Below are 12,460 nucleotides of genomic sequence, written 5' to 3' on the forward strand. Positions count from 1 at the left end.
GAAAACAGTATGGAGGTTCCTCAAAAAACTAAAAATAGAACTACCCTACGACCCAGCAATTGCACTACTAGGTATTTATCCAGGGATAAAGATGTGCTGTTACAAAGGGACACAGGCACTCCCAATGTTTATAGCAGCACTATCAACAATAGCAAAAGTATGGAAAGAACCCAAATGTCCATTGATAGATGAATGGATAAAGAAGATGTGATATATATACACCTACATACACACAATGGAGTATTACGCGGCAATCAAAAAGAATGAAATCTTTAAAATTAAAAAAGATACAACAACAACAACAACAAAAAAGAATGAAATCTTGCCATTTGCAACTACGTGGATGGAACTGGAGGGTATCATGCTAAGCAAAATTAGTCAGAGAAAGACAAGTATCATATGACTTCACTCATATGAGGACTTTAAGAGAGAAAACAGATGAACATAAGGGAAGGGAAACAAAAATAATATAAAAACAGGGAGGGGGACAAAACATAAGAGACTCTTAAATATGGAGCACAAACAGACGGTTCCTGGGGGGTTATGGGAGGGGGGGATGGGCTAAATGGGTAAGGGGCATTAAGGAATCTTCTCCCGAAATCATTGTTGCACTATATGCTAACTAATTTGGATGTAAATTAAAAAAAAAAAAAAAAAAAATTAAAAAAGGCATAAAATTCACGTATCAGTTCACTAGCTCTCCAAAATTTAAATCACAATCAATTATACTGACCGATCACACCACTGATTCTAGAATACTCATGCTTATCTGTGCTAAATAGATAGGCTAAAATGTGCACAGAAAACAAAAAGTCCACCTTATCCAGAATATCCTGTTTCTTCCTTTTTATCAGCCTCAAAGCAATCAGTGATTTTGTTCCCTAGGCCCTATTTGACAACATGGACAAGCTGAAATGCATTTTTGAAATAATGGGCAGCCCTTGGGGCACCTGGGTGGCTCAGTGGGTTATGAATCTGACTTTGGCTCTCAGGTCATGATCTCATGGTTTGTGGATTCAAGTCCCACATCAGGCTCTGCACTGACAGTTCATAGCCTAGAGGCTGCTTCAGGTTCTGTGTCTCCCTCTCTCATGCCCCTACCCCACTCATGCTCTCTTTCTCTCTCTCAAAAATAAATAAACATGAAAAAATAAAAATAAAATAAATAAAATAATGGGCAGCTCTTTCTGCCCATGGGTCTTATCCGTGTTCTTTAATAAAACCGCCTTTCGGGTGCCTGGGTGGTTCAGTTGGTTAAGCATCCAACTTTGGCCCAGGTCATGATCTCATAGTTCATGGGTTCGAGCCTCGCATTAGGCTCTGTGCTGACAGCTCAGAGCCCGGAGCCTGCTTCAGATTCTGTGTCTCCTCTCTCTCTGCCCCTCCCCCGCTCATGCTCTGTCTCTGTCTCTCAAAAATCAATAAACGTTAAAAAAATTTTTTAATAAATAAATATTTAAAAAATAATAAAACCAACTTTTCTGAACGGAAAAAAAAATGATATACAGTGCCTGTCTTAACTAAATTCCTCAAAACAATTACCATGATCTGAAGCAAAGAAAATAAATTTCAAAAATAATGAGCTAAGCCAAGAGGGTGGAAGTGGGGACAGGGAAAGAGAGAAGGAAGCACGGACACCTGAAATAATTTTAAGTACATCTCCAAAAGAAGAACAAACAGGCAGACACGCGAAGGAAAAACAGGAGCTGCACCTCCACATGGCTAGATGAATAATGACTATTTCAGAAGAAATATACTGTTAGTCACAGTGGAAACATTTTGTTCCTGGTGCACTAAAGGATTACAGTCAAACAGGATGATGCAGCAGGGCAAAGATCCAGCTAGACCAGACCACCACTAAGTTTTAAATTATTTTAAATTATTATTTTTTTTTTTTTGACAGAGAGACACGTGAGCAGGGGAGAGAGGCAGAGGGAGAGAGAATGTTAAGCAGGCTGTATGCTTACCATGGAGCCCAAGGCGGGGCTTGATCGCACGATCATGACCTGAGCCAATATCAAGAGTAGGACGCTCAACCCACGAAGCCACCCAGGCACCCCGTCCACTAATTTTAAAAATTAATGCTAATGTGAGACCTAAGAAAACAAAGATCCCACCTCTGAAGAGAATTATATGCCTCACACTTCAAAAGCCAGCAACGTGGAGCCACAATACAGAAAATAACAGAAGCAATGTTTCCAAGATCATCAAGACATCAGCCATGGGTTTAGAGAAAGCCCAGGTGAGGTATCCTCAGGACATGAGACTCCAAGTAAGACCACCAGACACCTGTATGCCAAGTCTTTAAACTTCAAAAACAAAAAAACAAGTTCTAAAATACACCAGAAAGGAGGGAAAGATGACAAGAGAATACAGATGTAGGTAGGTGTCTTATGTAACTGCCTTTTCTCCTTGAGAGCAAAAACAAAAATTTTAAACCTTCCAGGTCGGCAAAAATCTGTCCACATTTTTACCACTGCAAAGATACAGGAAATAACAGAGATATGATTGTCAAGAGACATGTATCTTAGAAATAAGTGGATAAGTGGACCTATAATGGGCAAGGTTAATAACATTAAATAAAAACCAACATTGGGGAGGAAAGAAGGAACTGAACAAATAAAGAAGTTCCCTATCAAAATGCACATGTAATATAACTGGAGTTAAACAAGTGATTGCTTCATGTAATAAAGTATATGGATAAAAATTTTTAAAAAATAAAGTATAAGAACTTGTTTTTATCCATCCAAACCAAGGCCTCAGTAAATAATAAAACATACATTAAAATGTAAGATATACTCAGTATATCAGATATCACTTGAATAGTCATAAAGAGTTTCACTCTCTTTTTTTTTTTTAACATTTATTTATTTTTTAGACAGAGAGAGGCAGAGCACAAGCAGGGGAGGGACAGGGAGAGAGGGAGACACAGAATCTGAAGAAGGCACCAGGCTCTGAGCTGTCAGCACAGAGCACAATGCAGGGCTCGAACTCATGAACCATGAGATCATGACCTTAGCTGACGTTGGGACGCTTAACCACTGAGCCACTCAGGCACCCCAAGAGTTTCACTTTTTAAATAAATATTGACTAAGTACCTTCTCAGGGAAATGTGTGAGGATATAAAGATTTATCTGATGGTGTCTCTTATCTCAAGAGGCTTAGAGTCTAGTGAGGGAAATTAGGATATATCTAGATAAAAGGAATAAATGTCATTATTAAGGTATAGCTCAAAGAGAAGCCTTCCTGCAAGAGATGGCATCTGAGATACATTTGGAAAATGGACTGGAGACTTAGACTGCAAGGAATGGGGAAGAGAGGGCCCAGCATGGACCTGAGCAGTCATGAAAGGCCATGGTACATATGAAGAACAGTGAGTGGTTCAGACTGACAGTGGGCAGTAAGGCCAGAACATAAGATCGGAACTAGACCACAAGGGGTCTTATGTACCAGGCTAATAAGTCTGAAGTCTGTTTTGTAGAAATTATGGTTTTGAGCCAGGAACCAGATAAAGAGTAATGCTACAGTAACATGTACAGTGGACAGAAAAGGAAAGACTAGGTAGTCGAACACAAGGCAGGTGAAGCTAGTGCCACACTGTTAAGTAGTAATGTGGGCCCAAACTACCCATGGTGATGGCAGCAGGAATGGAGCTGAGAGGGCCAATCCAAAGGTAAAAATCGACAGGTCTTTGTCAAAGGTTTATTATGTATTGATTATCTGTCCAGCACCAGAGGAGCTCCTGGGGATACAAAGATGAGAAATATATAGACAGACAGATTTATATATCTATATATAGATACACACACACACACATATATATACATTTTTTTTTTTTTTTTTACCAAAATGATCAGGTAGGGGCAGGTAGGGGATAAAGCAGGCAAGAGTCAAGGATGACACCAAGGTTTCAATCCTAGGGAAAAGCTCAAGAAGGAAGTACCATCAAGAGCAAACAGGGACATGGGTGAAAGAACCATCAGTAGAGAAGTGAATGTGCTCAATGTCTAGTTGGAGCCCCTAAGTACCAAAGGGAAATCCACAAAGACAGCAGAACCTCCCAAGGTGAAGAGAGAGGTCAGGAAAGATCACGGATATGAAAGGGATGTCATGAGAGTTTATGAAACCATTAAGGACAAGTTCCTGGGTGAAGAGGATTAAACGGAGAGCCTGGGGGATACGGAAAGCCAGTGGCACAAAGCCTAAGGAGGATTTCAGGAAAGGGAACAAAAGAGGTCATGTGGAGTAAGAATCTGGGCTCTAGGGGTGCCTGGGTGGCTCAGTTAGTTGAGGGTCTGACTTCAGCTCAGGTCATGATCTCACGATCCGTGAGTACGAGCCCTGCATCTGGCTTTGTGCTGACAGCTCGGAGCCTGGAGCCTGTTTTGGATTCTGTGTCTCCCTCTCTCTCTGCCCCTCCCCCATTCATACTCTCTCTCTGTCTAAAAAATAAATAAACATTAAAAAAAAAATTAAAAAAAACAAAAAAAGAATCTGGTCTCTAGGAGGCTAGTAGGACCTCCAAAGGCAGTAGGTTTTATGGAGTGAGCAGTCAGGAACAAAGGTCCTAGGTCAGTTTTTAAGGAGTCTGCTGATCCAGGGAAGGAGGGAAGCTTCAGGGAACAGAAGAAGCTAGCAAAGGTCCTTTTCTTTTGTCACAGCTTTTGGTGCTTTTTCTTTTTCCTTTAAAAACAGAGGAAGTTGGGGCACATGGGGTGGCTCAGTCAGTTAAGCATCGGACCCTTGATTTCAGCTCAGGTGGTGATCTCGCAGTTGGTGGGTTCAATCCCCTCTGCACTGACAGTGCAGAGCCTGGTTGGGATTCTCTGTCTCCCTCTCTCTCTGCCCCTCCCCACTTACAATCTCAATCTCTCTCTCTCTCTCTCTCTCTCTCTCTCTCTCAAAAGAAATAAATAAAACAAAGAATGCAGAAGAAGTCAACACAGTTATTGACTGTGAGAAAAAAAAGTGGATGAGAAAATATTAGAGTAAGAGAGAGAAGAGGAATAAATGATGAGGCACAAAGGAGGGGTTGGCATTAGGATTATAAATGAAAAGCTTAGCCCTGGAGAGGAAGAGGGACAACTGTTTCTAGGATAAAAGAAGGCAAAGTCACAATGTTTTTAGTACAAGAGTACTCGCACACAGCCTGACTTCTTCAGTTAAGTATGAAGCAACAGCTACAGTGCAGACATCGGGTTTAGGGCTCATTTACTGGGGAAAAGATCAGAATAGGCACTATGGAAACTAGTACACAAGAGAAATTGGAAATTTTCCTCAAATTCCAAGAGGTTTCTAAGAATAGAGGTAAACCTTTACCCTGAACTTCTTACTGGAGTAAAACAGAGAAAAGAAATGCTAAGAGAAGTGGCTCAAAGAAATACTGATGTTAACATTTTTAAGAAACTAAAATAGGAAAAAGGAAAGCATTCAAATGCCCTTTAGACACTTCAGATTTTTTAATCATAGGCAGGTACTACTTACTCAAAAATATATGGACACTTTTAATTTTAAAAAGACTTTTTTTAAGGTTTATTTATTTATTTTGAGACAGAGAGCGAGCAGGGGAGGGGCAGAGACAGAAAATCCCAAGTAGGCTCCACACTGTCAAAATGGAGCCTGAAGCGGGGTTCAAACTCACAAACCATGAGATCACGACCTAAGCTGAAATCAAGAGCTTAAGCGCCTGAGCCACCCAGGCACCCCTAAAAAGACCTGTTTTTTAAAGCACTTCAAGCTTTAGGTTCCACAGGAGAAGAGATCATACCTGGTTTTATTCACCAACAGAGCCTGGTTACAGTAGGTCCACCATAAACATTTGTTACATGTTGATTATTTACAAGCTACACGAATGGAAAGACAGGGCAAAGAATAAGCATGCCAGCTGACACATCTATAGTGGGTTGACTGATGCCCCCACCTCCTCCAAATATGTCTACACCTGAATCTCTAGAACCTTTGATTATGACCTTATTTGGAAAAAGAGTCTTTGCAGACATAATTAAGGTAAGGAACTTGAGATGAGATCATTGTGGATGACATGGGTGGGCCCTAAATCCAATGACAAGCGTCCTTTTAAGAGAGAGAAGACACAGACACACAGGGGAGAAGGCAAACAAGCCAGAGATCAGAGTCATACAGTCACAAGCCCAAGAAACACCTGGAGCCACTAGAAGCTGGCAGAGGCGAGCGACAGGATCTTCTCAGAGAGCCCAGTGAGGTTGCCCCCTTCATTTTGGACCTCTAGCCTCTAGAACTTGAAAGAACAAATTTTTGTTATTTTTCAGCCACCCAGTATGTGGTAATTTGTTATGGCAGCCCTAGGAAACTAATATAAGATTAAGGTTGGTACAACTATACAGGTTATAATATCAGATTAGATGGGCCAATGTCCCCTATAAAACAAAATGCCATGGTAAGAATTACATATTATGTAATGCAAGGACCCTCTGTGCACAAGTGAGCAAAGCTAAAGTTTCTATTTAGATATATAAAGCACAAAGTCACTGCATAACATAAAATATATAATAAATGCCAACAATGCACTATATCAATAGAAAATAAAGATGAGATACCATAACTGTGAGAAAAGGCTAATTCATTAGAATATTACTAAAAACACTACAAACTTAAGAAATTCAGGAACAAAACATAAACAAAGCACAAGCATCGGTGTTATGAAGTATTTCAGATTAAAGATTACAGAAAAATAAATACTTTAACCTAATATCCAGTCTTAACAAATCTTGACATTTGGCCAAATTTACTTCAGATTTGTGTTAAGGAAATAAAATATTTCAGAAATAGGTGAAACCTCCTGCCTGCCCCCCTTTCTCCTCCCTCCCGCCTCAAAGATATCCATTGTCCTAAAGCTCCATGTATGATTCCCATGTACATTTTAAGATAAAGTAATAGATTTTTTTGATGGTTTTAACATTTACATACAAAGCAAATGACTATGCATTTATTCTATTATTTTTACAGACTATTTATGTTGATGAGTGCAACTCTAGTTCAACTCTAGTTCATTCATTTTAACAGCTACAAATGGTATTATTCATCTCCCAATAATGGTCATCTAGGTCGTTTGTTAACTTTTGCTAGGACAATGCTACAACAATCTTTTTTGCTCATGTCTCCTCATTCAGACACCAGAATGTATCAAAGTGTAATCCTAAAAAAGCAACTACTGGGGCACCTGGGTGGCTCAGTCGGTTAAGCGTTGAACTTCGGCACCGGTCATGATCTCACAGTTTGTGGGTTTGAGCCCCGCATCAGGCTAGCAGCTCAGAGCCTAGAGCCTGCTTCGGATTCTGTGTCTCCCTCTCTCTCTCTCTGTCCCTCCCCTGCTCATGCTCTGTCTCTCAAAAATACATAAATGTAAAAAAATTTAAAAATTAAAAAAAAACAATTACTCAGTGTCCTTTCTTTTGACAAACTCTTTTCCTTTATTTATTTATTTATTTTTTTTTTTTAATTTTTTTTTTCAACGTTTTTTATTTATTTTTGGGACAGAGAGAGACAGAGCATGAACGGGGGAGGGGCAGAGAGAGAGGGAGACACAGAATCGGAAACAGGCTCCAGGCTCCGAGCCATCAGCCCAGAGCCTGACGCGGGGCTCGAACTCACGGACCGCGAGATCGTGACCTGGCCGAAGTCGGATGCTTAACCGACTGCGCCACCCAGGCGCCCCAAGGCACTTTCTGTGGGGGGAAAAAAAAATCTACATTCTGTGTTAAATTCTGTTTTAAATCATCTCAGGCTATCTAGCTGGCAAAGGCATTTGGAGCAAAAAAACAATACCTTTCATTAATGAGAAGTTACCTGTGCAATATTTTGAGAAGACATAATTGCCTGATTATAGAATATACGGCCAAAGTGATCTCGATCTGGAAATATTTCTGCTTGCCAAGGTAAGTTTGCGCCTCCTGAATCAACTGAAGACAAGGGAAATAACAGAAATAAGTACGTCTGAATGAACGAAACATGCTGTACACAGGAAGACGTGTACCACGGACAGCAACAGTTCTTCAGCACATTCACACAAAACTTGCCCTATCTATCACCGTTCTAAACTATTCAACAGCATCTTTCTCCAGTCCCCCAACGCAGCCAAAAAATTCACTGTTTTCATCAAATCCATTAGGCTCTCCTCCCTGTGCAAAATTCCACTTGAAATATTTAGGACATTCTCTCCTTTGAGGACCAGCTAAAGCCTCAGAAACACCGCAAATTTTTAACCAGTTCAGCTAAAAAAAAAAAAAAAAGTATCTTTCTTTCTTTTAAACCAATGCAAAGCCACATGCAGAATTCATGTGACAGTTTGTCACATAGTGTCTCTGGGACTGTTTATACTGCAGGGCTGAGTGGGGGATAAGAAGGTCAGCTGAATTTGGAAGAGAGCTTGGTTACTTCATATCCGTGTGATTACCGGCATGTCCTAGCCATTCTATGCTTCCTGTTCCTCACCTGTGAAATCAAAGTAACAACGGTAGCTCTCCCAGGAAGCTATTCCTGGGGTGACATGAAATAATGTATAAAAAGCGCTTACTTAGTTCAGCACAGAGTGAGTGCAAATAGCAATGCTGTGAAAAGTTAGCTAGTCCTATGCCCACCACGCTTGTCTACAATCATCATGTCTTTTGCTGTTATTTAGTACATGACATCCTGTCTCTGGTGCATTTAAGCTTGCCCAAGATGGGGACAACATAATACTCTTTACTCCATTACCTACAGTGTTTGGCACAGCACCTGTAAACAGTAGGGCCTCATTTGCAGTTTTCTGTATGTGCAAAACAAAGTTCACACTGTGAGTCACCCAGGTAAATGCACTTTTGCAGGGAAAAAAATCTCTAAGTCAGTACCTGTTCAAACACTTGCAAAAATGAATAATATATATATGCTGGTATTTCACCAAACTAAACCATTATCCAGGCAGTGCCAATTTTAAACTGCCTTGCTTTTATGTTCCTTCTGAAATACCCTTAGATTTAAGTGTGTTTTAATTTCAAATATAAATTTACTTTCATTAAAAATTAAATTTCTTAAATTGCATTTGCTGAAAATTCTATACATACTCAAGCATTTAAATTAGTACCTAGCACTCAAGAGATCCATAAATATTAACTATTATTTTCTCACAGTTTGAATTCATTAAGGTTAAGACAAAAAGAAAATATATAGAAGAAAAAAAATCTACACCCATGTAGAGAAAAAACTGGCATACACAAAAATACTGTCACAGGTTATTCCTCAGTGATGTTGTTATGGGTAGTTCTTGTTCACATTTTCTTCCTGAGTTTTCAGCAAAGAGCATGCATTTCTTTTGTAATTATGGAAGAAACCAACAGTTTTTAAAAATACCCAATGATGGGGGGTTGTGGGTGGCTTAGTCAGTTAAGCCCGCCTTTGGCTCAGGTCATGATCTCCTGGCTTGGGGTTCAAGCCCCACATGGGACTCTGCTGTCAGTACAGAGACCGCTTCAAATCCTCTGTCCCACTCTCTCTCTGTCCCTCCCCAACACTGTCAAAAAAAAAAAAAAAAATGATGACATCATATATAACCTTGTAAACACTCTTGCATTTTACCACCTAAAAATAATTCATTTTACGACTCTTGTGACTTGCCCAAGTAGATGCAGGGGAGCCTGTTTTGCATTGCAATTTCTTGTGCCCGCAAATGCTTCTTCACAGTCACGGGATAGTAGGTCCCTCCTTTGATGGTGGCATCATTGGCAACAATTATACATTCTACTCTGAAAGACAGAAATTTCATCACAAAGAGAATAAGAGAGACTTCTTCAAAGTTAAAAGGCCAAGTACATTTCATTGTAAGACACTCCAATGCAACCTTCAACTTCTAGTACATATCACCAATGACAGTCATTAGCAGATGATCTCATGATATGAAAGCAAGCTTTAATCAAAGTCCACATACTCATTTATATCATCACTTTTAACAAGTTTACAAACTCATACTTGACTTTTAAAGAGTCATCGGTCCTCTATTAGCAGTGAAAAACTAACAACCTCAGCCACATTTCATAATGGTTCTTTCAATGAAATGATCCTAGCGAAACAATAATAAAATATACACACAAAAAAAATCCAAGTCTCAAGGGTAAGAAATCTCTCATGATAAACCACCAAGTTTCCTTTTAGGATGGTAATTTGCAAAAATGAAAACTGATCCATCAAGAGAATTTACTTTTCTTATTTTCAAAAGTTCTTAAATATTACTACCACATGCTTTTCAAAAAACTAAAACAAGTTTAAAACACAATATCTATCGTGCTTAAAGTAACAAGAGATGCAAACTATAAAATGGCATATTGAGAGCACCTGGGTGGCTCAGTTAGCTGAGTGTCTGACTCTTGATTTCTGCTCAGGTCATGATCTCAGAGTTCGTGAATTGGAGCCCCACGCCAGGTTCTGCACTGACAGTGTGAAGCCTGCTTGGGAGTCTCTCTCTCCCTCCCTCTCTCTCAAAATAAAATTTAAAAGCCACACTTGAAAAAAGTAAAATAAAATAGTGTATTGAAAACATATTAAAGTACATCATCAGTGGTGCCCTTTCTCACCAGAACCACTTAGCTGAGTGCCACGCCCATAAGGAGGACACGAAGAGCAGAGTGGTGAGTGCAGACCACCTATAAGGCAAACTGCTCAACCCTGCCGGGAAACCGGAAGGAAACCTGAGTGAACAACAGTGGGTTCTTTAAAAAAAATGTAATCTTGGGGCTCCTGGGTGGCTCGGTTGGTTGAGTGTCTGACTTTGGCTCAGGTCTTGATCTCACAGTTTGTGAGTTCGAGCCCCGTGTCCAACTCTGTGCTGACAGCTCAGAGCCTGGAGGCTGCTTCGGGTTCTGTGTCTCCCTCTCTCTCTGCCCCTCCCCCGTTCATGCTCTGTCTCTCTCTGTCTCAAAAATAAATAAACATTGAAAAAAATTAAAAAATAAAAATAAAAATGTAATCTTGTTTATATTTCTGATTTTTTTTTAAGATTTTATTTTTAAGTAATCTCTACACCCAACATGGGCTTGAACTTACAACCCCAAATACAAGAGCTGTATACTCCACCAATTGAGCCAGCCAGGCACTCCTATTTATGATATGCTTTAAAACCTCACTTTATATTCTCTAGAATTCTAAAAAGTGAGTCACTGAATCCCTGTTGAAAATATAGTAGAGAACAGCAACTGAACAGCGGCCTCAGGTAGCAACGGACTGCTCGCATTAGGGTACATGGCCAGCAATGCTCCCCACAAGATAAAAGAGTTCCTCTCCTTAGAGCATCTATTTTATTGATATAAAGCTTCTTTCCACATTACAGTTAGCATTTTAGAGTGGACTGCCAATTTTTCATGACTTTAGTAAACAAATTAGATTTCAAAGGAAATTTATGCTCTGGCAGGTTGTTGAGGCTATCATCTCACACCTCCAGGGTGCACTGTTCTGCCCCGCCCTGGGGCTGGTGCCCTAAAAAAGCTTAAGAAGCTGTGATTCAGGAAAGGGGCCAGACTATGGAGTCTGGTGGAGTATGGTGTATGGAGTATGGAGTATGGAGTATGGAGTATGGAGTATGGAGTATGGTGAAATGTTGGCTCTGCCACTTGCTGAACATGTGACCTTGAACAAGAGACTGAGCCACAAGAGACAGAGCCACTCTCACTTGCTTATTAAAAGGTCACAAGGGCACCTGGGTGGCTAAGTCACGTTGAGCATCCAACTCTGGATTTCGGCTCAGGTCATGATCTCAGCAACATGGCATCGAGCCCCATGTCATGCTCTGCACTGAACATGGAGCCTGCTTGGGATTCTCTCCCTCCCTCTGTCCCTCCCCAGCTCACGTGTGTATGCTGTGCGTGCTCTTTCTCTTTCACAAACAAACCAACAAACAAACAAAAAAGGTCACAGACATATTATGGAATAAAAAATAAAATTAGACCACAAAAAGACTGCATTGTACATCTACTGGTTTTGTATACCCACAATCTATTATTCTGGCAACAGAACTAAACTTTCTTTCAAACACTGCCTCTTACCTAATCCATGTGGTTCAAGTGACACTGGCCCCCAAAGCCTATCTTCAAAGGTATAGAAAAGAACCAGTTCCTTCTACCCCAAGTCCACAGTGTGGCTCAGCAAGGGGCGTGGGCCCCCATTTACTTTTACTCCTGAGTGACCTCAAGAAAGCTGATTTTCATATACCTCAGTTTTCTCACTTGTATGTGATAAAAAAAATTTTAAATAGGGACAACAGTAGTATCTATTTTATAAGGATAATACTCATACTTATTTCAGTGATTTAACATTCATTTAATACTTGGGGCACCTGGGTGGCTCAGTCAGTTAAGTGTCTGACTTTGGCTCAGGTCATGATCTCACAGTTAGTGAGTTCAAGCCCCGAATTGGGCTCTGTGCTGACAGCTCAGAGCCTGGAGCCTGCTTCAGATTCTGT

General features: G+C 40.2%; 1 protein-coding gene across 1 annotated transcript in view; it reads right to left on the reverse strand.

Annotated features, from left to right (window-relative positions):
* MCCC2 (methylcrotonyl-CoA carboxylase subunit 2) overlaps positions 1 to 12,460 on the reverse strand; it is a 73,517-nt gene that overhangs the window by 40,076 nt on the left and 20,981 nt on the right. Inside the window, exons 5-6 of the mRNA XM_058730133.1 lie at positions 9,628 to 9,755; positions 7,825 to 7,937 (exon numbers count right to left, since the gene is read on the reverse strand). Of these exons, the coding sequence (XP_058586116.1) occupies positions 7,825 to 7,937; positions 9,628 to 9,755 (241 nt within the window). The remainder of the gene's footprint in view (positions 1 to 7,824; positions 7,938 to 9,627; positions 9,756 to 12,460) is intronic.

The sequence above is a fragment of the Neofelis nebulosa genome, chromosome 1 (assembly GCF_028018385.1).
Source record: "Neofelis nebulosa isolate mNeoNeb1 chromosome 1, mNeoNeb1.pri, whole genome shotgun sequence".
NCBI classification, from domain to species: domain Eukaryota; kingdom Metazoa; phylum Chordata; class Mammalia; order Carnivora; family Felidae; genus Neofelis; species Neofelis nebulosa.